This window comes from Chrysemys picta, chromosome 4, assembly GCF_011386835.1.
Source record: "Chrysemys picta bellii isolate R12L10 chromosome 4, ASM1138683v2, whole genome shotgun sequence".
Taxonomy (NCBI): Eukaryota; Metazoa; Chordata; order Testudines; family Emydidae; genus Chrysemys; species Chrysemys picta.
In genome coordinates this window covers 87,690,794-87,717,449 of record NC_088794.1, presented here as the reverse complement: position 1 = coordinate 87,717,449, position 26,656 = coordinate 87,690,794, and the positions used below count along the sequence as shown (strand labels likewise).

The 26,656-nt window shown below is 44.8% G+C and overlaps 1 protein-coding gene across 8 annotated transcripts in view; it reads left to right on the top strand.

Moving 5' to 3' along the window:
- Window positions 1-1,156: 1,156 nt before the first annotated feature.
- The window catches only part of ACTN1 (actinin alpha 1), a 139,652-nt gene continuing 114,152 nt past the window's right edge, over window positions 1,157-26,656 (top strand). For 4 of the 8 annotated variants that reach the window (XR_010600614.1, XM_008172537.4, XM_005305912.5 and 1 more), the window contains exon 1: window positions 1,349-1,644. Coding sequence is in view for 5 of the 8 variants with exons in the window: in XM_008172537.4 (XP_008170759.1) it covers window positions 1,540-1,644 (105 nt within the window). In the remaining 3 variants the exon portion in view is untranslated. Of the gene's footprint in view, window positions 1,645-26,656 lie in introns of all 8 variants that reach the window. The other 4 variants (XR_010600615.1, XM_005305915.5, XM_005305913.5 and 1 more) reach the window with 3 other exon arrangements.

The following is a 26,656-nucleotide window of genomic DNA, read 5'->3' as shown; positions in this document are numbered from 1 at the left end:
CCTATTATAGGATCAGAGCCATAGCTCCCGTTCAGCAAAACACTTATGTATGCACTAACCTTTAAGCATGTCCGTGAGTGCTTTAATTTTGGTTTGGAAAGTTGCCAGACTTACTCTGAAGGAATTTACTCAGAATTACTCAGGGAATGTTTTTGCAAACACTGAAGAAAATGTGTACCATACTCTATAGTTTAAGGCCCCAGTTCTGGAACACACATGGGCTTAACTTTAAGTATGCGATTAGTCCCACTGAACTCAATGAGGGGATTGGCATGCATAAAGTTAAGCATGTGCATAAGGATTTGGAGCATCCGAGCCAAAAAATTATTGTAGCTTTTAACTTTTTATGTCAAATGTTTCTTTGTCTCCCTCTGGCTTAATATGCGTTTTACTCTCCTCTTCAAACTTTCAATATAATTTGATTTTTAACCAATAAACTTTTCCCTATAAAGTTTGCAACCCAAACATTGTAGCACAGTGCTAGTGGAATCAGGAAATGAAATAACTGGAAACATTGTAACTGACTGTCCAATTTGACAGATATGCACAGAGTAAGGCTCCTGTTCTGCGAATTCATACACATGCTTAACTTTCCATTTGTCCCATTAAACACAACGAGACTACAGACAGGTTAAGTATACGTATATAAGGATTTGCAGGATTCTGGCTTAAATAAAGTGCATTCCTACTGACAAGTCAATGAGATGTTTAACATTTTTTCAGTTTTTAAGAAGGTGTTTTTCTAGTAATCCAGGTAAGGACTATTTGTTTGAATATTGTACATGGTTAATCTGACAATGTTTCTTTAACACCGACCTGAATAATGTAGAAGCTTGTTTAGTAAAACAGGAATGAGGGGATAATACATCAAATATAATAGTATGCAGTGTTGGTCCCAGGATATTAGAGAGACAAGGCGGGTGAGGTAATATAACAAAAGTTGGTTCAATAAAAGATATTATCTTACCCACCTTGTCCCTCTGTCAAACACAATAAGCAGACATACTTTGTTGTTGCATTTTTTGCATTGCACAGCAGGTATCTCAGTGGGTTTAAGAATGTATATTCTGTCTGTTCAGTAGCTTCTGATATTACTATAAACCCCCAAGGTAAGGGGAGACGTCACCAAACTGAGCAGATTAAACTCAGATGTCACATGAGTAAAGGGGAGGAGGTGGGAGGGCAGCCTTAAATCAACCTATATCAACTGCTGAAAGCCCTGACTGACACAAGGGGGCTTCAATGAGAGCGATGGTAGCCTTGGAAAATGAACTTTTGGCAACTCCACCTAGCCAATGAGATTATCTAGGAGGCAGGGCTCTTCCCCCCCGCCGCCCCCTTCCCTTCTGTGTGTGCAAAGACTAGGTTGCGCTCTGGTGTAAGGGGAGCTGCCGCGCGCCGCCACCTCCTCTCTCTCTCTGCCTGTGCTCCGCTGTAGCTGTGCTTCAGTAGGGAGCTCTCGAGACCGCCTGGGCGTGCGAGCTGTGGCAGCAGCAGGGGAGGAAGACCAAAAGCAGACCAAAGGACACACGCACCACCATGGATCATTATGACTCTCCGCAAACCAATGACTACATGCAGCCGGAGGAGGACTGGGACAGGGACATGCTTTTGGATCCAGCCTGGGAAAAACAGCAGAGAAAGGTAAACCCCCCCCTTTCACCCTCACCTCACCCCTTTTTCTCCCCCCCCCTCAAGCATCCTAGTAAAGATCCTGGAGCAGGGGGTGGGGTGACATTAGTAGAGGCTGCAGTAGCTCCATTAGAGAGGAGTGTTGTGTTACAGGCATTTAGCAGGATGGGGGTGGGGGAAAGGTTTCCTTGGATTTGCTGGAGACTAGTTGTGTATTGGGGGTCTGTGTGGCTACCTTCGCACGTTCAGTCCCCTCCCTGTTTAACGTTGGGGGTATTTTCCACGTTTGCTGAGGGTCCAGGGCAGAGTGCTGGTTTGATTGATAGCTGGGCAGGTTTCCTGTTGGGAGCCGGATCCCTGCATCACCCTCTCGTTTTATTTAATTAAATAATGGAGCCTCGTCTGAAGAAGGGGGTTGGGGGTGGGACGAGCTGCAACATCAACCTAATTATGGATTTGTATATGCATAGCCGCCTATTTCCTCCTCCCTCCGATTTTTCCCATATGGTCAGAGGTTGCAATGGACCCCGGAGCTGTACTCGCCTGCCCAGCTCTGCACAGGACCTGTTGAGATGCAGAGCTCGAATCATGTAGCAAATAGCACGCCCCACGCCTGGCTTTTAATTCGATCTACACCAGTGATTTTAACCGAGTTTAAACTAAGGTGTTATCTGGTGGCTCAGAGATCCCCGTGGAAACAGCGTTTGGAGATTGTGTATTAAATGCGGCTGGAGGGCTTGTATGATTTAAAGAAACAACGTGTAACAGACACACATTAGGCTGTTGTCTTTCCTACCTGTGTGTGTGGGAGGTGGGTGGGCGCTGAAGTAGTGCGACCTGTGAGGGGCGGTGGATAGGCAAAGAAATGGAGCCGTTTTATTGCCCAATGTAGCAGCGCAGAAGTTCCTTTTCCCCCCTAAAGCAACAGATGTTTTCCCTGTCAGCGCCAGGAGCCATGCAGACGGGAGCCCTAGCTCAGTCCCCTCACATTTCGCAATGCAATTTACCAGGCAACACTCCTCACTTTCTGGTTTTCTTAAATAGTGATGGGACTGCATTTGGCTTGTCCTGCTGTGCGTGCTATTAGGGGCCGCCGAACTGCTCCTCCGGAAGCTGTTGGAGATGATTTGGGCGGCTGCTGGTGCCCTGGGGGAAGGGAGGGCCATGCAGGTACATGTGTGTCTGCTACGAAGTGTCACTCCCATTGCAAAGCTCTCCACGCGTCAGCGTTGCCCCCAGAGAACAATGGCACACAAAGGAACGCTCTCTTTGGGGGCAGCAGACGCTGATTAAGGAGGAAATCAGAATGTGAATGTAAAATTTAGCTTGTTCCCCAGGGTGCCCGCTCCTTCGGCTGGAGATGACCTCTGTAGGCTAGACCTGCCTCCCCACTATACAAGGAAACAGGAGCACTACAACTATTTAGGAGATCAGATTGACTGACTGACTGACTGACCAGCAATCTGTTGTTAGTAAATTACCTCTTGCATTCCCACCACCTTATTCTCCCTTTTTGAATGATCCCCAATTCCATGTGATCACAAGCGGGATGATAGCTCACTTCTCATTTGAATGGTGTGGTTTAGGGTTGGGCTTGTGCAGAACTTATGTCCAAAAATGGTAACATTCATCCCTTTTTTAAACTGGGGGTGGGGGGGAGTTTAGGAGGAGTCCTAGCTGCTTCTTTTTCTCTTTTTAAGCCAAAGGCATCCTGTATTAGATCACTCTGGAATCCTAATCCCTGAAACATTTCCCTGTTAGTCACTTCATCAGACAATAAAATAGAACTCTTTCTTTTCTTTTTCCTTTTTTTTTTTTTAAAGCAGCATGGCAGGGCACCTCCTACAACTGTCAAGTCACTAGAGTGAATCACTCGTTAATTTTACGCTTGCAGTTTGTATCACATCTTGCCAATTCTGAATAGAAAATGGAACTACTTTCTTGTCGCATATAGTGGACATAGGTAGGGCCCTACCAAATGCGCTGTCTATTTTGGTCAATTTCACGGTCAAAAGATTTTAAAAATTGTAAATTTTGTGATTGTAGCTATTTTTAAATCTGAAATTTCATGCTGTTGTAATTGTAGGGGTCCTGACCCAAAAAGGAGTTGTGGGAGGTGGGGGTCACAAGGTTATTGTAGGGGGGTTTATGGTACTGCTACTCTTACTTCTGCGCTGTTGCTGGTGGTGGCACTGCCTTCAGAGCTGGGCAGCTGGAGAGCAGCGGCTGCTGGCTGGGAGCCCAGCTCTGAAGGCAGCGCTGCTGCCAGCAGCAGTGCAGAAATAAGAGTGGCATGGTCTGGTATTGCCACCCTTACTTCTGCGCGGCTGTCTGCAGAGCTGGGCCCTCAGTCAGCAGCTGCCACTCTCCAGCCACCCAGCTCTGAAGGCAGCAGCACAGAAGTCAGAGTGGCATGGTATGGTATTGTCAACCTTACTTCTGTGCTGTTGCTGGCGGGGCACTGCTTTCAGAGCTGGGTGCCCGGCCAACAGCTGCCGCTCTGAAGGCAGCAGTGCAGAAGTAAGGGTGGCAATACCACAACCCCTCTAAAATAACCTTGTGACCCCCCCATCCCTTTTTGGGTCAGGACCCCCAATTTCAGAAACACTGGTCTCTCCCTTGAAATCTCTATAGGGTTATAGCACACAAAAGACCAGATTTCATGGTGGGAGACCAGATTTCACGGTCTGTGATGCATTTTTCATGGCTGTGAATTTGGTAGGGCCCTAGACATAGGTGTTGGAGGCTGGTGGGAGTATATCTGGAGTTTTAAAAATTGTGTTTGGCTCCCTTCATGAATTTGGGAGTAACTGTGACTGTGTGTACCAATAAGAGGACTCTTTGTTTCCCTGCGGCCCCCACCCCCAATACTTTAATTCATAGTTAACTGAAATGGTGGGTTCAGGAAGATTTCCATTGGAGACTGATGAGTTAATTAGAAATGATAGCTATGGAGCACCTGCCATTGGTTTCATAGCTTGAAAAGGATGCATGGAGAGGATAAAAGGCATGAGACCTAAAGCATACAAACAAGAGTGCTTATTTGAGAACAGAGTTCATGGTAGGTGAGCTTATATGTCAACAGGGAGGAAAGAGTGAAATTTTAATTCCTAGTCCATAGTGTGAGAATACTAGAATGCTTATCTGAAGGACCAACTAGCAGTAGTTTCTTTATTTTACTCCTGACTAATTTAAAAGAATTGTCTTACTATGCCATAAAGTTTAATTCTCACCCAGGTATTAATTAGGATACTAAAGTTGGTAAGATCTAATGTGGCCTAATGGAGCCTAGCAATTTCCTTTGCAGAGCAAGGTGATCAGTTGTGCTAATAGATACTTCTCTGATGGGAGAGGTATATTATATTTGTTACTTGTGCTTCATTGGGGTAAATATTAAGTGATTTCATAATTCGTGTAACATCCTGACTGGTTGTCAGCAGCAGGGATTGAGCCCAGGCCTCTAGATCTAAAAGCATGTGACTCTGCTTCCTGAGCAAAAATCTTTTAGATCAAGGATGTAACACATTCAAACCTCTCTGTGGGCCAACCACTAAAAGGGGAGAAAGAGCTACACTATAAACGGGGGTTACGCACAAGAGAAATGAGTGGCACGAGGGGAAATGGTCTAAGGAATTAGTGTATCTATAATAGTCTCTCTAAACTATATTCCAGGGGTAGGCAACCTATGGCACGCGTGCCGAAGGCGGCACGCGAGCTGACTTTCAGTGGCACTCGCACTGCCCGGGTCCTGGCCACCAGTCTGGGGGGCTCTGCATTTTAATTTAATTTTAAATGAAGCTTCTTAAACATCTTAAAAACCTTATTTACTTTACATACAACAAAAGTTTAGTTATATATTATAGACTTGTAGAAAGAGACCTTCTAAAAACGTTAAAATGTATTACTGGCACGCGAAACCTTAAATTAGAGTGAATAAATGAAGACTCAGCACACCACTTCTGAAAGGTTGCCGACCCCTGCTATATTCTATTGAAACTGAGCCTGGACCAATGAATTTGGAATATTGCATGTCATTCCTCCTCCTGTTGTGATAGAAGGGATATGGATGTCTGCGTGTTTCTCTTTTTGGGGGATGGGGTTGTGGCATGGATCCTTTCCTCCAAATGCTACATGACCAAAGAGATTCTCTTCTGCAGAGGGATGTAGGATCCTAATCTCATAGTGAGACACCATTCTGGTTGTGTATGTGTATATGCGGGGTCAGATGGTGGGGGAGAAGTGGTATTCTCCCATGCTCTGCCCACAAAATAAACTGTCTATGTGAATCACCAGTTTGTGTAGAATGTGCAAATGTTCAAAATGTGATCTTGTGTGCTGCCTGGTGCCCCCTCAGTGGGGCCTGAATATGCCCTTGCACTCTTTGGGCTTGGCTCCTTCTTTATTAAGGGGGAAGTGGTGGTATTTTCCAAGTATCGCTCAATTGTGGCACCGAAGAGTAACAGCTGGGAGCAGAGCTAGAGTGCTAAAAATAGCACTGTGGCCATGGTGGCACAGGCTAGGCACTTGCATAAATCCCATCTGACTCCCTGACTATGTATTTCAGGCAGCTAGCCTGAGCCACTCCCCATGCTGCTGCAGCCACACTGCTATTTTTAGTGCGCTAGCTTGAGCAAAGCTAGCACGGGTATGTTGAGCCAAGCTGGGAATTACACCTTTCAGCTGCTGTGTAGATGTACCCAAAATGAGACTCACAGTAAACTATGCAGATGTGATTTCCTTTCTACACAGCACGGCAGCACTTCAATGTGGCTGTGTAGTCGTGGCTCCAGCTCTGGAGAGCTGCTATAATAAAACCACCTCCGAGAGGGGAATAGCTACCAGCGCTGGGAGCACTATGTACACTGCCACTTTACAGCGCTGAAACTTGCATTGCTCAGGGTGGTGTTTTTTCACACCCTTGAGTGAAGAAACTTTCAGCACTGTAAGTGGCAGTGTAGACAAGGCCTTACACAAGGAATGAAATAGTTCAGTGTTGACGTTAAATAATAATCACTGGGCATCCAAGTTCTCACCCCAGTGAGGTGGAGGGGGCAGTTCACACCTGCTTTGCAGACTCATGTCTGGACCAGATATGCTTGGTTCACATTTCAGAGTTTTTTTTTCACAACGACAATAGCTGCTGTTGCTTTTATAGCAAGCCAAGACTGGAGAGAAAAGTTAGTAGATTCAGAGAAGAGCCTGTATAGTGCATGAGTGCACACCAACTGTTTCTGAGTTTTTTGTGTATGTGTATATATATGTATATGTGTGTATATATATGTATATATATGGTGTGTGTGTGTATTTTATAAATAATTCTGTTTGTATAATCAGCTTTTAGAACTTACTGTCACTGTTTCAGTGTTTCCTTTCCATTTGTGAATAGTGCTGATAGCGCCCTTTTTGATGGTATGAAGGAAGAGATGCTTCCATCTTAACACTTCCAAGCAGAAGGGCTACTCTGAAGCTGTGTAAGACTGAGGGAATCTGCTTCAACATTTGAGAATAGACATACCTACCCCCAGGTAGCCATTCTCAGCACTGCTCTATAGCAGTGGGTCTCAATCTTTTCAGACCACTGTACCCCTTTCAGGAGTCAGATTTGTCTTGTGTACCCCCCAAGTTTCACCTCACTTAAAAACTACTTACTTACAAAATGAGACCAAAAAATACTGAAAAATTGCTTGCTTTATCATTTTTTACCATATAATTATAAAATAAATCAATTGGACTATAAATATTATACTTACTTTTCAGTGTATAGTATACAGAGCAATATAAACAAGTCCATTTTATGACATTTTATTTTGTACTGACTGCTTTTTATGTAGCCTGTTGTAAAACTAGGCAAATATCTAGATGAGTCGATGTACCCCCTGGAAGACCTTTACGTACCCCCAGGGGTACACGTACCCCTGGTTGAGAACCACTGGTGTATAGGACAAACTAGGCCCTGGGTGGTAACTGTGCAATCCCATTGTCTTCAGTGGATTTGCACAGTTGTAACTAATTGAAATCTTGTAAACAGTTCTGTTGACACACAAGGACTAGAATCTCTCTTTGCTGTGCTGGCTCAGCAGAACTAATGCAGAGTAAGAATTTAGATCTGCTGATTTTTAGTAACTGACTCTGAATGCTCAGCAGACCTGCACCCAACGTGCAAGGAGATATTTATACAAAGTTAGTTTTCAGGTAGTTCTCACACGTTCTGTGTGCTTGTATTTCTCCTTCTGTACAATGAGATTGATGCAGTGTTCTTCACAAGTGAGTAGTAAAATTGGGATTAGTGTCTCCTATCAATTACTTTGAGATCTGTGCAGGAAAAGCCTCTAGAAGTTCTTATGAATGATGATAGGCGTTTTTAACCTGATAGCTGGAAGATGCCTCCGCTCCCTCACATCTTCGTATCCTCTCATTTCAGACTCCATTGAGTAACTAACTCCCTGCAGGAGCTTGCTAGGTGAGGAGCAGGAAGTTGTCAATTTAGAATGCAGGGGGCACTACTACTGCTTGGAAAAACCAGCTTTTCCAGCTGCATAGCTTTTCTGTAAGAGGCTTTTTGGGCTGTCATGTTTTCAGAAAGGTTTTTAAGAGGCTTTCAAGAGCTCATCTCAGCAGCGATATTCACTTAAGGGGTGGAAAATAATGAACAGAACTAATTCTGTTCAATCTGACTTTTAATAAGCTTCTGCAGGGCCCATTTGTACAACAGCAGGGGTCTCTTGTGGGGATTAAATCTCTTTTGCTTGCAATATCGGACAACTCTTGGTGAAATCTTTCAGTTAGAAGAAACTACCATCTATTATACTCTTCCCCATTATTCTCAAGAAAATACAGTAAATGGGCTTCCAAAAAACACTTGCTAAGTCCTAACAGACTGATACTACTACTTCTCGTTGTTATCCAGTGAAACTTTTTGAAAGCCACTGTCAGAAGATCACTCTCAAAATGTTCTCATCACTGCAGGTTGTTGGGAAATCTATGTAGTCTTGTAAAATGTGCCAATTATTGCCTTCCTGTGGGCATTTACTAGTTTTGAAATACTAGCCAATTTGTTATTCCAGTTGTAAAAGCCGCCGTGAAATAGAACTTCACAGTCCACAAGAAATTTCCACCTCTTGATCAGAAAAATCCGAGGCCTTGATCCAGCTCCCATAGATCAATGAAGAGACACCCACTGACTTCAGTGAGGGCTGGATCAGGCCCTGAGTGAATAGCTGAGCTCCCTGCAGATCAGCAAGCTTGGGCTTCGTCTGCCTGGTGATGAAAGCAAAGTCCACAGCTAAAGACAACCAACCCCCAGTGAGAACACCAGCCCCTGAGGATGCAGTGGCAGTTCAAGCTAAAACATTTGTGAGGCCAGTGACTTTTGCGGTGCCTCCATCTGAAATACCATAGATCTGAGTCTTAGAGATGCTGAGCATTGGTCACCTCTGAAAATCCGGCTCATGTTTTTTCAAATGGTTCACTCTAATTTCAGACACTGGTCGCTGTCTGTAAGCGACTGGTCCAAGGTTGCAGAACCGAGAGAAGAAAAATCTCCTGATTCCCAGCCTGGTATGCTAATGACGATACTATGCTCCCTTTCTGACCAGACGGCTGCCATCTTGACAATATGATGCAGAGTAGGGTGAAGAATCTATTTGTAATGAGTGAACAGAAATTAAAAAACAATTTCTGTTGGTTTTTAGTCTGTTCTTAAGGGATTACAGTAACATTATTTTAAAATATTGATTCAATGTAAATGATTCAAACACTTAATTTTTATTTAAAAAAATAACGTTGCTTGTTTTCTCCAGGCCTGTTATCACACAGGACTGCTTACTAGGAAACTGCAATAAAATGCACTTCTTGCTGAGAAATCTAAACCATTCAGATTTTTGGAATTAGTGGAACAGTGACAGCAATAGCTAAGCTGTGCTGAACACGTCCTGTTTATAGGTAAATATTGACTAAATACAGTATCTATAAATCACTGAAATTATCTGTTAGAAATGGCACCATCCCAGTAACTGGTAATCCTCTGAGTCTAGCAAGCAGTGTGTCATGTGCCGTATGTAAAGATAGTTATGATCATAAATGGTAGTTTGTATGGCCAGAAAGCTGTGGAATGGGTGCTGTCTGCCTGACTCTCCATTCCATTCAGTCCAATGGATCTACCCGCAGAAGTTGGTTCAATTAAATCAACAGGCGAGTCATATCTTACGTGCATTTAACATGTGCAAATTCAGCTTTGCGCGGTCAGCAAAAACCAAATAACAATTTAAATACTGTACCTGTAGTGCGGACGATTCCGCTCGCCATTACACTCAATGTCATTTTGACTATACACGATTTTCGCTTTACGCGCTGACAGCGGAATGTAATCCCAGCGTAAGATGACTCTCCTGTATTATATAACCCACCTTATAATGTATAAGTTCTTTAAAGACATTAACTCAAAAGCGTCCCTGAAGTGTTGCTGCAGAGGATGGATAAATCACTGGCTTTGTAAGGCAATTGATTGTAGAGCAGTGGGAGGTGGCTGGCTCACTCTCTCTCTCTCTCTCTCTCTCTCTCTCCCTCTGATCAGGGCTTGTTTTGTTTTGTATTTTTACCAAGAACATTATTATTCATTGTAACCTCTTTATATTGTGAGATGAGTGAGGCATCTGGGCTTTGTAGAGACTTGTTCATCCACACAGCAGCATGTTAGTGGAAGAACTAAGGAGGAGGTGGGGATGGACAGGAAAATGGTCTGTGCAGATTTGTGAGGGATGTTACAGAAGTGTGGACTGCAATTTAAAATCACAAGATTTAATGTACTGCATCAAACCATCTGTCCACCTACTCTGAGATCCATCCTCCTAATCGTCTACAGGAGGGGGGGAAACACCCAAAAGGAAGCAAGCTATTAGCCCAGCAGTGTAAATGTATGGTTCTGGGGAATTCCTTGACTGTTGCAGGCAACCAGTTTAAATTCTTGGGTTTATGATTTGGTTATCACTATCTTACTGTACATAACTACACAAGGCAAAAGTCATACCATTAACCAGCCTCCCTAACCTCATTACTGATTTTCAGAGTGTAACTTGGTGTGTATTTTGTGCTTACTGCTAGCCCAATAAGTGGTGAAATTTGAATAGAAACTGTCCAGAAAGTTGTATAAACACTTTCTTTTAGGCTGTCTAGTGAGAATTGGTCTCTTAAAAAAAAATTGCATGTTTTGAGATGGCCTTTTCCTGATACAGAAATTAAATGTAGCTAGATTACAGGTTTGGGAGTATGGGTCTAACAGTATTATTAAAATAGCTAGGATTGGAAGAGCAGTAGGCTCAGATTAAAATGACATCTATTGTGTCTTAATTAGAGCACACACGATTTTTTTTTTTTTAATGTTTTGACCATTAGATCAGCATAATACAAATGCAGTAATATACAGTATCCTGGAGGGTGGGGGTGCAGCTATTTTTGTCCTAGGCACTTTGCTATTGAACTAGTGTCTCACTGCATGTGATATACAATTCCAAAGCCTCACATGTAATACATTTTGTATACTGGCGGTTGTAAGCCATCTTCACCAATGAGGATGTGGGATTGTGTACTGCTCGTTGCAATATCTTTGGAATTCACCTATTAAAATGGCCTGGAGTCCTCCCAGTTGGTGGCACAAGCTTTGGTGACAGAGATGGCAAAAGCTAACACAGCTTGCGAGCTTGTCACTACGTCGCGGCTAACTTTTTATTTTGTAGCATTATCTGTGAAGTCCTGTGCCTGTGATTTATCATTGTTGTCTAACACTTAGGACATTCTCTGGGGTTTGGTTGCATTGGTATGAGGCAGCTTGCTTTGTCTGAAATTAGAGTGGAGAAAGGGATGGAGGCTGTACCTTGGGAAGACTTCATGAAGGTGTTGCCTAAGGCACCTATCAGAGCCACGAAAAGGCTGAGTTGTCTCTGGCCCATAGGCCCACTGGTTGTGTTGCCGATTTTAAATAAGTTATCTCATAAGGACCAAGCACTGATTTTTTTTTTTTTTTTTTTTTTTTTTTTTGAGAGGGGGAGGGAACTCCACTGTAGTTCTTTAAGAACTTCTAATGCATCCATTGTCATGTGGGTATGTTAGGAAAAAATCCACCATGGCCTCTCCCACCTCAAGATCAGGAAATAAGTACCCATCTGCCCCCACTAAAATACAGGGCAATTAATAAAAGACCTGAGTTTGTGTATGCATGTAAAATAAATATATAAAATGCAAGAGGTTTTTTTTTTCCTAAAAATTGCCAAATGTGAGCTTTGCAAGAGAGAGTGACATTTTTATGAAGAATGCCCACCCCTAGGATTTCAGTGCTGGAGACAGATATCCAGAGCCTTGATCAATTATGAAGATGTAGATGGGGAGAGGATGATTTGTGAGCCTTGACTGTTGACCCTGGGGCCTCCGATCTGAGAGTAGCCATCACTTAAATGTCAAGTCCAGTTAACCTTCTCAAGGCTACTTCCAACTGCATTTTGAAGCAAGATTGACTGACTCATTCTGAAAGGAGCCTGTTGGTGATGGTGGGGAATCTCTTGAATGGGGGGTTCAGAGTGGGGAGAAATGGAAGGGAATCCTTGGGACTCTAAGCTACAAACTGTATTAACTGAGTGAAACCGCAAGCGTTAATAAGATTAGCAAAGAGCTAGCTAGCTTCCTGTTTCTCTGCTGCTGCCTTATTTTTTTTCTTCCCCTTCATTATAACAGAACCCAGCCATAGGATGTTTGTGGTGTGGCCTGGAGCCAGACAAGCCTCTTAGCTCCCTATTAGGCAATAAAACAGCACTTCTCTTTTTTTTTTTCCCCATGTTAATTTCCCATCCTTGTATCTTTCCTGCCATGCTGGTAATGGACATGTGACTGGATGGGCTATGACTACTGTAAGCAAGCCTTGCCAGGGCTGTTACTGCTGCCTCACACCTCAGTGGTGCATGGACTCAAATTTGTCTTCTGTCTGCCTTGTGTCTTTCCTCGTTTTTTCTTCTTCTCCTGCTTGCCATCTCCTGTTCTTTCCCTCTCTGTCCCAAACACACACAGATGCCTGGAAGTACTGAGACCTGAATTCAAGAAGATTTTATGATTGCAAACCCAGGTCCTACAATTGTGTTGCACCCCCTTACCTGGAAATATTGCCAAGCCTGCTGAAAAACACTGAAATGCAGCTGCCTTTGCGGTGGGAGGCGGCAGCCAACCAGTGACTACAGCTTGCTGCATAGCTGGGGTTGGGCAAGCGGAATTCTGGCTGAGATGCCTTCTCTGATTGCACGTTGGTGTCTTCTATCCCCCTAGGGCCTGACTTTTAGAGGTACTGATCATCCACAACTCCCGTGAAGTCAATGGGAGCTGGAAAACCAGGCCCAGAAATCTCATTCAAAGGGCTTCCTCAATGCATAAGTACAACTCCCATTGGTGTGAGTCTAAGGTGTATGGATAAACATAGTGTGGCATATGGTCATTTACCCAGCTGAGTCTTACAGCTATGAATCCATCTACACAGAGAGAATGCCTCCTGGAAATGCATTCCACTCTAAAGAGTGGGAACTGACACCAAAACCTGCTCTTCCACTGTATTGGAGCCAAGGGGCACACTTCTGAATGGGAGACGCTGGTAGGCTACAAAACCATGTTCTGGTCATTTGTATCATTTTAAGTGCACACTATTGAGGTGTGAGGTCACGTGCATCCAAAGAAGTGGGTATTCACCCACAAAAGCTTATGCTCCTATACATCTGTTAGTCTATAGGTGCCACAGGATTCTTTGCTGCTTTTACTGTTGAGGTGTGAGACTCTAGTTAACTTGTGTCTTCTCAGATCTGGGAGGTTCATGTAAGTGTCTGGGCTCTAAAAGCCAGCAGCCTCGTTTTTTATGAGCAACCCTACAAAAACAAACCAATGTGATTAATGAAAAGATGTGGGGGGTGGAGAAGAGATTTCTTTAAGGAAATCATTCAAACTAGTTTGGAAGGCTTCATTGGTCAGTGGAAGGGGGGCTGACTCCGAACAGAATCAGCAGTAATTCTAAGTCTGTTTAACTTTGTAGTGACTCCAGATTACTATGATGATGGTCACCTACCACCCTGAAATAAAAAGCTTTATAATGTAAAATGGGGTGGGGGTGGCCCATGCATTGAGCTTACTCTGCAAGTGCTGTATTGCGAGCTCCTTGCTGACTTGCCTAACTTGGTGATTATGGGTTCAAAAGCAGCTCAAGTCAGCAGAGTCTGAAACTGGCCAGTGTTTCTCAAACTACTGTACTGTGACCCCTTTCACACAGCAAGCCTCTGAGTGTGACCCCCCCACTTATAAATTAAAAACACTTTTTTATATATTTAATCCCATTATAAATGCTGCAGGCAAAGCGGGATTTGGGATGGAGGCTGACAGCTCGCGACCCCTGATGTAATAACCTCGCGACCCCCTGAGGGGTCCCGACCCCCAGTTTGAGAACCCCTGGGCTAGGAAACATAATCTCTGCTTTAATTAACTAACTGTACTAAATGATCAGGGTAGATATGCAGAACTGATTGCTGGGGATGATCAGTGGGCCCATCCTTCACTATAGCATAAGCACATGCTGTTCTTTTGCACTTACTTAATTCCAATTAACGGTGGAACCCTTTTGGAGTAATCTGTATCCAGGCAAAGCAGGGTACCTGTGTGGTAAAACAGCTCAGGAACTTTCATTCTACTTGCCATATAAACAGGTTCACTATTGTGTGAGGAGCAACAGAGGGTCCTGTGGCACCTTTGAGACTAACAGAAGTACTGGGAGCTGCTCCCAGTACTTCTGTTAGTCTCAAAGGTGCCACAGGACCCTCTGTTGCTTTTTACAGATTCAGACTAACACGGCTACCCCTCTGATACTATTGTGTGAGGTGGGTTCCACAGAGAACACACATATTGCTATCAGATTCTTTTAGTATCAGGCTTAGCTCTGAGGGGGTTGATCCAAGACTTGTTGAAAGCCACAGAAAGACACCCAATGCCTCCATGAGATTTGGATCAGGCACCAAGGGTTCTTGCTACTATTCAGTGAGGTGTAAAGTGTGTTTATTGTAATTACTGCTGTAATATAAGTTGTGTTGCTAAACCCTTGAATACAGACCTATAAACTAGCCTCTCAAGATTTCTGGGACATGCAGAGGGATCCAGGTATGGTCTATATGTCCGAACTGTTCACTTTCTTCTTCACTATAGAAAGTGATGTATATGTCACACAGGGTTTCCTGAAATTCTCAGTGCTGTTACTTGTGGCACCTTTATTGGTGTGACTGTACGTCCCAGCAAATGCACAGAGGCAGTTGGTGAGTAACTTCTGCTACTTAATTTGTTATCCCCTAAGAAAGATATAAAACAAAATTGAGTTCCACCGCCACCCCCTAAAAAGCCCCTGTCCCCTTTCAATTGATGATGGCATAGCGAGAAATATTCTCTTAAAATACTTATACCAAGCATGGGTAAATACTTAATTTCCTTAGGGTAATATGCATTGTAGTCAATAACATCTATTTTTTCATCTGGCTTCTTAATACCCTAGTAGGTATCTCCGACTGTACCTTTTTTGCCAGGGAGATAGATGTATATAAGAAGTAGCAATGTCCTACCTGGCTTGGGAGATTTTGATATTCTGTGGAGCAGAGAACAATAGCTAGGCCTGTGTGTGTGTGCGCACGCACATGTTTCAAGCTACTGGCTTCACTCCTGCTCCAGATCATGGAGGTGGTTTTGTGAGTGGCTGCTGTCTGTGCTGTACCTGAACTGTGGATACAGCAAGAACATCAATCTCTCTAGCACTGTTTGTCCGGCACCTTTCACCAGCAACAAGTTCAGTCAGTTGAATTGCCTGGAGGTTGGGGTGAGAAAGGGAAGGAAGAGGGTCTTCTTTATATATTGCTTCATTAATAAGAATCAGTCTGTTTCAAGGTGGCTAACCCATGGACACTAGCTGTTTCCCAAGGGCTCTGTTAGGCCACTGGGGAGCTCAAGCCAGAACTAAAACTGGTTCCAGCTGTGGGGAGCCAACTCTGAATTCACCCTGGGCTGTAGTCCCAACTCCTTGGCTTTCCCGGACAGAAATCCTCATCACCAGCCTGCACTCCTAATGTGATCAAACTTTTCCCTGCCTGCATTTGAGCTGAGAACAGGTAGTGGAAGTGACTTGGAGGGGTAGGCCACACAGAACAAGGCATCACTGTGTGGTAAGGGGGGCTTACATGCTTCAAATCTTAGTGGTGAGGTAGGCTGACAGCATATATGAGACAATTGGGGATGGAGGGAGTGCAGGTGTAAATAGGCCCCACAGAGGAGCAATGTTATTTATTTGTGGTGTTATAGCACCTGTGGGCCTGGGTCGTAGATCACTACTCCATTGTACTAGGCGCTGTACAAACACAGAACAAAAAGATAGTCCCTGCCCCAGGGGGCTTACAATCTAAGTATAAGACGAGACAACAGATGAACACAGACAGGGCGGTCCAAGTAAACCGAGACAGTACTGATCAGCATGATAGGCGGTGGTCTCTGCACACCAGCAGCCCAACCGTTATCAAGGTGTGTGTGGTGGTGTTTTTGATTTTTGGGTAGGCATCATGGCAAAGGAGAGGGTTTTTTTGAGAAGGGGTTTGAAAGTGATGAATAATGAGGTGGCTCTGGAGATGTTTACATGGAGTACCTCCCAAGCATATTGGGCAGCACTGGGGAGCCCTCTGGGAATTGGAATTTTTTTCCCTTTACTGTGGCTCTGGCACATTGGGTGTTCCTTTCCCCTTCTATTAAATAGGAAAGCTCCATATCCTCTCTCATTCTGAGTGGTACAGGACAGAGGAGGTATGTTGCTGGAGCAGGAAAAGCTGTGTGACCATGATCTGCCTCACCCCACAGAAAATGCTTGGCCGCAGGTACAGCATGAAGTGGCTCCATGAAACTGCCTGTCTTACCCTCCCGGCTCTGGTAGCATTGCTTCTTGGACCCAGAGGGCTTTGAGTTCAGGCAGCAGCCCATTGGCCCAACCTTCTCTTGGCACTCTGCCTCCAAGGAACGCTCCTTAGGGGAGAAAGGAGAGATGGAATCAACAGGGCCAGAGGCTGCAGGAGGCACCCACTGAGACTAAGCCACACCAGGTTGGAAACTTCTGGGTTAATGACTGATGCTTGAGGCCCTTGCATTATCATTAAAGGTTGCTACTCAAGGGAAAATACTGCATTACTGTTTCGGATGACATGGCCTTTGGCTCAGGATGCTGTCAGTGTTCACGTCTGGCTAATCAGTCAGAACTAGCAGGCTTGTGTTAAGAGTTTCCAAAATGTTTGTCATTTACAAATCATTACATGCTGTTACATGCTTGTAACAAACTGTTATGAACATGATGGCATGTAGATAACTTGACATGCACACGCCTGTCTACAGCAGACCTTATAGTTCAAATGGTGTACAGGCCTCCCAAATTACAAAGCTAGTGTATGACTAGGTGCCCTCCTGTTCATGCAACCATGCCTCCACCAAAAGTGTAATTTTCATGCAACAATGTATCATTTTGTGACACATTACATTGCACTTCTTGCTGTGCCAGTCTCTGCAAATGCTCTGAGCCTGCCAACTACTGGCAGGCTCTGAAATCTGAAAAGAGAGGTTTCCATTTTAGAACCTTAGCGATTTTCCCCTATTCCTTCTGTAGTGGTTTGTTTCTTTAAGGCTGTTAACTGGCTGTAATCCAATCCAGTCGCTCCCTAGTTACTGTAAGCATTCTATTAATTACAGTAGTAATAATACTTGAAGGCTAATACCATCGATATATGCAGGGCTTGGAAAAACTTCTACCTGACAACTACTATCCAAGGCTGCTGCTAAGAAGGGGGAGGCTGCTGGTTAGCATCTAGTGCGAAGCCCAGAACACCTCCCTTCCAGGCATGTTGTGGGAAGGTGCCTTTGCCACCTCAGGAACCCACCACGAGGATCCACACCTTTTGGCACCATGCTTTGCCAGCTTGTGTCTGGCAAATTCTGGAGTGGTTCATGCCCAACTCCCATTCTGTCTGCTAGAGAAGAAGGTTCTCCCTTCTCTCACCTCAAAGGAGGCATTAAAGCTACTGTTCCCCTACCCTTACCCCCACATACATCCACCTGCCTGTGGATGGGGGACTCAGTGGGCCATTCTTCATTTCTCCCTTCCCACCCCAAAGGGAAGGGGATACCTGTTTAGTACTGGGCTCTCTGCTCCCTGCTTTGCTTGAAGGGCAAAAGAATAAACAGGGAGCGGTATGTTGCACCAATGGGCAAGGCAGTTCTTGTCACTAATTTTGACTCTCATTGGTGTGGGGACAATCCCATCCTGTCCCAACACTCCACGTCTTCACAAATGCCATGTGCCAGTTTCCTGCACTCCTCTGTCAGAAATGACACTCTTACTTTCATGAGGCCACAAGGAATCAAAGTCAAAGGAGACAGTGTAAGATGAAGCCAAGTGGCAGCTAGAGATTGATTTTTCAGGGTATAAGGTGGTATAATGCCTAGTTTTTGCATGGTAAAAACAATCCCCCCTCCTCCCCCAGTGGGAGTAATTCTCTTGTTGTCATATGAACCTCTCGCGCCCCCCCCCCCATATAATGTATGCTTTGCCTACTCTTTTTTTTTTTTTTTTTTCAGTTGGCCCGAGGTGAGGTGATCTCCTTTCTCTGCTGATTCACCCTTCTGCCTAGGGCTCAGAGTTTCCAAGCAGACAAACCCTCCTTGCCTTTGTCTTAAGACTTTCTTTTTAGGATCAGTGAGGTGACTAACCCAAAGGCTTTTCCTGCTCTTCTCTCACTTCCCCCACATATTTATCTAGGAGCTTACATGGCTTCCATCACGGTGGTATCTGTGTGATTCTCATACCATCCTGTATCAAGCATGTTGTGCTACAGACAAGCTAACTCTTGTCTTGTGTAGGAGAGGGACTGAGGAGTGGCATTTGGGAAGCCAGCTGAGGGAGGAAGAAAGTGGATGGGTGTGGAGGGAAAGCTACAGAACCTAAAGGATCTGACATTAAAATACTGGTGTATCTAGCTGCCAACTCTTTCTCTGTTCACAGGCTGGATGTGCCGAATGGTTGAATTGGTCTGTTTTAGTGTGTGTTGGCCTGTGATACAGGATCAGGGAGTGAAAAAGGTATTCAGCCTGGCTTCAGGACAGGGAAAGGAAAAACATATCCCACCACAGAATCTTCAATTTGGTTATGGAGAATCTTATTTCACTGCTTTCACAGACTCCACTCTTGATGTGTGCGGGGCAATAGAGATGTATGCAATTTGAATCATGGCTCTGCCATTTAAAGTGAGGAGGAAAGAAGGAATTTTAAAAGCTGCTGGTGGGAGTTGGCCTGACCCATGCACTGGCTTTTGCCCCTGGAAATGGTCAGACTTTGTTTGAAACCAGGTAACAGACAATCACCTTTGACATCATAGTCCCACAGAGTTGATTGAGTTATCACTTCAGAGGCCCTGATGTCACCGGTACACTATGTGGAATGGAGTATGACTCGGACTGTAAAACAAATTTACTGTATAGGCACTGCCTTTGGCACCGAGTCTTGTCATAAGGTAGCGAGGGGGGTTTCTGGAATACAGTTGGCCCCAACACGGGAGTAGGTCTGCCGAGTCCAAAGAGTATCCATGAGACAAAACTAGTTCATGAAACAACCTGGCCTTAAAGGACATTGTCAAAATTTATCTTTAACTTTTTTCCTTACAGCCTTTTATATTGATTATTACAAATGGAATTTGCTTCCCCATTTTTGGTGCCTGTTTGCATCTTACTTGGCTTGAATCATGAAAGTAGCCCCATCAGTTTCAGTTCCTTATTCTTCTCTAGCACAAGGTGTTTGAGTTTCCATCTGTCTTAGGTACTGATGTGGCCCTGTTACCACAGTATTGGACCACCTCACAATCTTTAATGTGAGGTGAATAAGTGTTGTTATCCCTATGTTACAGGTGGGGAACTGAGGCACAGAGAGACTAAGTGATTTGCCCATGGACATGCAGGAAGTCTGTGGTGGAGCAGAGAATTTAACAGGCACCTCCAGAGTCTTGGACTAGTGCCCCACCACTGACCATCCTAGTCCATTGCTGCAGGGAATAAATTAATCAAAACTGTCACTGGAGCTAAAAAGCTCACAAACATTTCCAGTCATACTGGGTCTTACAAATCCCCATCTTATTTATTTTTACATCTCTAGTTTGAGCATAAACTCTTGGACAGCATCCCTTTAATATCTTTCATCTAGGGCTATTGAATTGATTTAACCCATGACGTTTTTTTCTGATGTCAAATTCTCCTTCCTGCTCTCTTCTCTTCTCTTGCCTTTCCTCACCATTATCAGTGGGGGTTGTGAAGCTAAATTCCTGCTCTCACTGTAAGCTGCTGTTGTCTTCGCTGCTTCCCCATGCTTTGGGTTGAAGTTTGCTGTTCCGCTTAGATTGGCTGCTGGTTCTCATGGTCTGATTACGTTAATAAACTGAGACAATCGTGGAAAGGAAGTACTCAAAAACAGCACTTCTGCTAACAAATTATCAACAGTTATCTTCTCCAGCTTCTTCCTTTTGTAGGCTATTTCACTTGTGCCATTTTTAAAAGTATTTATTCTGAAATCTCCTGTTGGCAATGAATTCTGGCAGCCACTAGCTATGTAAACCTCACCCTGCTTCTGTGTATGGCAGTAACAGACAAGATTGAAATAAGGAAGTTTGTTTACAATCAGATTATGGGAATCTGAGATGGGAATGTAATTTACACAGTGCATGCAAGGAAACGGCTCTTGTGCACAACAAAGTCCTTCACCTAGAACTCTATGTACAGTACATAACCAAGGATGTCCTCTGTATAAACATTCTTAAGTGGATGTGGAAGGATGGTCTTGAGTCTAAAGCAAAGAGTTAAGAGGTCTTGATTTTATTCCTGGCTCTGCCATGAATTTCCTGTGTGACCGTGGGCAAATCACAATCTTGCTGTGCCTTGGTTTCTTTATCTGTAAAATGAGGACCATTCTTATTTCTAGGCTTTTTCAGATATTACCATAATATCTGAGTGCCTCACAATATCAAGTAAGCATCCCAACCCCAGTAGTAGGGTTGCCAACTTTGATTGCAGAAAACCAAACACCCCTGCCCTACCCCTTCTCCAAGGTGCCACCACCATTCATTCTATCCCCCCTCCCTTCGTTGCTCGCTCACTCATTTTCACTGGGCTGGGGCAGGGGTTGAGGTGCGGGAGGGGGTGAGGGTTCCAGCTGGGAGTGCGGGCTCTGGGGTGGGGGTGGGGATGAGGGATTTGCGGTGCAGGAGGGGGCTCCAGGCTGGGGCAAGGAGCTGGGGTGACGGCTCTGGCTGGGGGTGCGGGCTCTGGGGTGGGGCCAGAAATAAGGGATTTGTAGTGTGGGAGGGGGCTCTGGGCAGGGGGTTAGGGTGCGGGCTCCAGGAGGGAGTTTGAGTGTGGGAGGGGGCTCAGGGCTGGGATATGGGAGGGGGTGAGGGGTGCAGGCTCTGTTGTGGTGCTTGTCTCAGGCAGCTCCTGGAAGTGGCCGGCATGTCCGGTTCCTGGGTGGAGGGGCCAGAGGGCTCTGCCCGCTGCCTGCGCCTGTAGGCACCGCCCTTGCAGCTCTCATTGGCTGTAGTTCCTAGCCAATGGGAGCTGCGGAGCTGGCGCTCGGGGTGGGGGGCAGTGCACGGAGCCTCCCTGGCTGCCCCTGCACCTAGGAGCCAGAAGGACATGCCTGCTGCTTCCAGGAGCTGTGCGGAGCCAGGGCAGGCAGGAAGCCTACCTTAGCCCCGCTGCGCCATTGACTGGACTTTTAACAGCCTGGTCAGCGGGGCTGACAGAACTGCCAGGATTCCTTTTCGACCAGGCATTCTAGTCAAAAACTGGATGCTTGGCAGCCCTACCCAGTAGGGTAGATATTAGGTGAGTATTGGCCATAAATATGTACCTACTCACTTCAAAAGTGGATTGAAGCTTAATTAATTGCCATTTGTAAAGCACTTCTGAAATTCTGAGAGAGTCTTACAGATGGATGTGTCTGGTACAGCTCCCCCCTCTGGGACTGTTCATAGGTTTGTTATATAGCATTAAATCGACTGTGGAACTGGTGCAACTTGGTAGTTCTGTAACTAGAAAAAAGCCTTATAAAGAGGGATTAGGTTTGTACTGTGTGATCCCAACTCTGGATAATTTGCCAGGAGACCTCCATAAAGATCCCCTCAAATTGGCAATCTCTTGGTTTTTTTTGTGGTTTTTTTTTTTTTGTTTGTGTTTTTTTTCCACTGGCCAAACCTAAGATCTGTCAGAAACTCTTGTATCTTATTTTTGATTTAATTTTTGTATATCCAAAATGAAGTCCTCTCCCTTCTTTAGTTTAGCTGGGGAAGGGCTCATTCTGCAGAGTGGTATGTGGAACCACAGACAAATTGCAGATGGGATCTAGCCCTGATATAGCCAAGAGAGATGGAGGGCTGCACCCCATCCCAGGACTCTAATGGCAATTGTTTTTTACTGATGTACCATCTACTGCCTGGGGGGAAAAAATCTCTCTTCCTCTGTTCAAGCCTTGCCCAGCCATCCTGAATTTTTGCAGGTGGGCCCAGTAATTGTGTTACTCTGTATGTGAGAAGAATAAACTCTTCTTTAATGTTCCATTGGTAGGAATATAACAAAGTTTAAACAACCTTTCACTAAGTAATACATCTGAATTCAAGCATGGGAGGCCAGCAATGGGAAGCCTTTGCTGGCTTGAATACTGTTCAACCAGGAACTGCAGACTGGCCATTCCAGTAATGTTCAGCAGGATGCAAATGCTGTCAGGTCTGTAATTTACAGCAAACTGTCTCTATTCAAGTAACTGTCACAGGACGCCGTATTGTGAGCTTAACTCTGACCATGTCATTCCCCTGGGTACTCTACAGATCTGGCCTATAGTTTGAATTTGGCATCCTGCCTTCTTTTGTGGTCCTAACACAGCCTCCTGCATTTTAGAAAAGAGTGCTGAAGCTGAGTGTCACAATAACTGCATCTGCTGCGAACCCTGGAGGACTGGGCAAAGGCATTGCTTCTGTTGCCTATGAAGAAGCTTCTGCTAACTCCTTCTGGTCCCACTGGTGATCTTCTGAGCTCAGACCTACACTTGGGTACCAAGTTGGACATTGCCTCATAGCATAACAATTGCATCCATGCAACCTCCATACTTGTTAAGACTGAAGGTTCAAAAATCTGGAGGCTTTATGCAAATGATCTGATATCCTAAATTTGAATATGCACTGCCTTCTTTGCACAAATGGCAGCAAATGTCCTGAATACCATAATTTTAAGAATAATAAGATTGCAGCATGGAATAAACTGTGCATATATCAGAATTACTGTGCTCTGGGCTGGCTCGTGCTTCTGCCTGGGATGGTGTCCAGGTAACTGGTGGTTGATTCCTTAAGGTTCTTCCTCAGTTGCTCCTTGTCTGGCTGGGTTGGTAGCCCCTGATGCTGGCTGATGCTTGCTTGCTCTGGGTTTTGAGGGGGCTATGCTGGTTTCCTGCCATCATTTTGGGGATGCTCTAAGTGGGCTAGCCCCTGGCTGGGTGCACTGCTATGGCAGCCCCTTGTTCCTTGGCAGGTGGAGCTTTGGCCCAGCCTGGCCATGGCTCCCTAGTTACTGCTCGCAGGCCTGTTTGACTGGGGAGATATCTGAACACAGTCTGAACACAGCTCCAAGTCTGTAGCCAAAAGTGAATTGGGGCAGCATGTTCAAGGCTCAGTCTTCTTGGGTTGATCCTAGCAAAAGCCACCTTTACAATAGAGAAGCACCCTGGAGTGTCTCTTGTTCTCCAACTAAGATCTCCTAGGCAGGGGCAGTTCAGAAAACTGCTGAAGACAGGAGCTTGCAGGCCAAATCCAGAGACTTAACAGCTCTGGTAACCCTACTGGGGGAGAGAAGGAATAAACTCTAAAGCAGTGGTTCCCAAACTTTAACAACCTGTGAACCCCTTTCACTAAAATGTCAAGTCTCACGACCCCTTCCTAAAAATGATTATATCCAGGGATTTTCTCCTTTACCTGAGTATAAATTATAAAAGTAGTGATCTTGGAAATATAAAATTTGTTTTTGACATGCTTATTACACACTATTTATTATTAATTATTATTCATCATTACAGTATTTTATTACATTATGAAAACGGCAACACTCTTCCAAGATCTCAGTTTCCTTTTGTAGCTTGTATCATTTTGAATAAGCCTGTTATAAGACAAGGCTCCTATGTTTCATCAAGGAGTATCAGATGTGAAACAGCAGGAAGGTATTTAAGAAGACAACTTGAAGAGTTCCTCCTACACAAGCATTCAGGTCTTGAGCAGTCCAGGCAAACAACGCATGTTACAACAAAGCTTAAACTTATTGTTTTTAAAATTATTATGAAGAATACTAGCTGCCTATTTAATTTTAAAAACAGCAAAAAATATCCACTTCCCTTTCCATTTCTTATAAGGAGTCTTGAAGTTTAAATCTCAGTGTGATAGATATGCTTGCTTTGATCTGCTTAGCTCTTGGAAGTCCAGGGGCTCTGGGCTGCTGGCCCTATGGGGTCCCTATGGACAGCTCTGTCCGCCATTAGGGAATTTTTTCCCGAGAACCCCCTGTAACATTTCGTGAACCCCCAGGGGTTCACGAACCCCAGTTTGGGAACCACTGCTCTAAAGAGTTTAACAATACCTTGCCTTCTTATAGAAATAGACTGGCTAGTTCATGGCCCAGTAAACGCTCTCGTGTGGAAATGGTGACCTTGTTCAACTGCTGCCAATACATAAATGTGGAATGGCCTGCAGCAGGAGGTCTGATACTGAGATAGGATTTTAAGAGTGTGACTAACTCAGAGCATTAACAATTGTAATTAGGCAGGCTAGGTACTGCGCAGTACTTAGTGCTGTGAAGCCTTAGGCTTCCTGGCACAAACTGACTGCATTATTTAGGAAGGAAAATTTTACCCTCCATACACAATGCTGTATCGCTGGCTAAGTGCATAGGAAGAAAAAACCCCTCTGAACTGGTGTTGGATACTACAAATAGCAGGATGGCAGGCTGTACAGTACAATGGAAGGGGGAGGACACATTACCTGGGTCCTATCCTGCTGGTTTGAGGCAATTTGTTTGTTTGCCTACCTTGTGGTGGGTGCTGGCATACAAAATACTTATGACCCCTTTCTGAAACTGTAGGAATGAACATAGGATTTGATGCACTGGATCAGACTTCTGGTATGGCTGGCAGATGCCGTGTCTCAAGTGGTGGCAGGTACAGCCTTAGCTATTTTCCACCCAGGAAACCATTTTTGGCATGCATTCCCCTCACCCTCCCTGCCAGTGGCCAGTTGAGACTGAATACACCCCTGTATTCACACCGTACATGCTACTATGATAATCTTTGTACAAAATATGCCTTGTGAGTTATAACTTACACTAGAAACTCACTGGTCAATAATATCATGGTGAAACGTATGTAGCAATATTAAATGTAAAGTTATAAATTCCCCTGAATGATGTTGGTAGCACATATTCAAACCTATATAGGCCTGGTTAAGCAGATCTCACTTTCACTCACACCAGAGAAGACAAAGGAAACCAGCCCTTGGGACTTTGGGGGCAGATCCTGACTTGTGAATTTGGTCAGCTATGTTGGTGGGAACATGTAAGGATTTCACCCTGAACCACGTCTAGTTTAAGTCTTAGCTACTAGGAAGCGTTGTATCTTTATTTCTCTTGTAACCATTTCTGACTTCAATGCCTTAGATTTTAAGTGAGTACAGGTATATCTCTATGTAGTTAAATAAACTTGTTTTATTCTTTAATCAAAACTAATTCTGTGTTGTATTTAAACTGAATTGTTTGGTAGCTCCAATTAAGGTAGCAAACTGTTGTGTATTGACCCCTTACAGGGGCAATGGACTTATAATATCTGAACTGTCCAGGAGCGGGCTGGACAGTGCAGAACATGTGCTTTTGGGGAAAATCCGGGAGTGGGAGTGCGTTGGGGTCACCCTGCAAGTGGTAACCAAGGCAGGTGGAAGCGAGTGTGACTGCAGTGTTGCTGGCAGGCTGCAGCTATACACAGAGAGGTTGTGACCTGCATGCTGTTTGCGTGGGGTGCTACTTATCTATCCTTGTTGCATGCAATCCGTGCCTGTTGCTTTAGAGAAAAGCCACGACCCTTGTGGCTCCTGCTCCCAAAGCACCTAGCCAGTAACCTGCCAGGTATGAGATTTAATTACCCTTATCTTATTTTCTCACTCTTGCACCTCTGCATCTGCACGTTTTGTGTTGTCCTCTAATGTGATGGTGGCTAGTGCAGGTCCCTAGGCCTGAGCCAGGGTGGAATATGCCACAGAATAAACAGTCTCTGTGGGGAGCAATTGTGAGTGACGGCTTTATTTGCCCTTCTTTCACATGGCAGTTTTCTTCCAGAGGAGATGGCAAACAGAGGATAATAGACTGGTTGGCATGTACAAATGCTGTTTTGCTACTCCCTGTGCAGTAAGTGCACGTATTATGCAACAAGTTTCTGTTTACTGCATACTTCTCCCGTAATCAGGGTTGGCATCCAAAGCCGGAAACAGATTAGCACTTAGAGCCCCTGAAACAATGTGTGAATTCCATGTTGGTGCTCCCATTAGTCCATACCCTATACTACCAGCTCTACTGCAGAGACCAGCTCCTTTCCCTGTCCTTTTAGAGCAGGGGTGGCCAACCTGTGGCTCCGGAGCCGCATGCATCTCTTCAGAGGTTAATATGCAGCTCCTTACCTAGGCGCTGATTCTGGGACTGGGGCTATAGATGTTAATTTTCCAATGAGTTGGGGGGTGCTCACTGCTCAAGCCCCTGCTCTGCACCAAGCCCTGCCCCCACTCCACCCCTTCCCCCAAGCCCCTGCCCCTTCCCCATAGCCAGCCATGCCCTCGTTCCTCCCCCATCCACCCCATAGCATCCTGTGCATGTGAAGCAGCTGATTGCG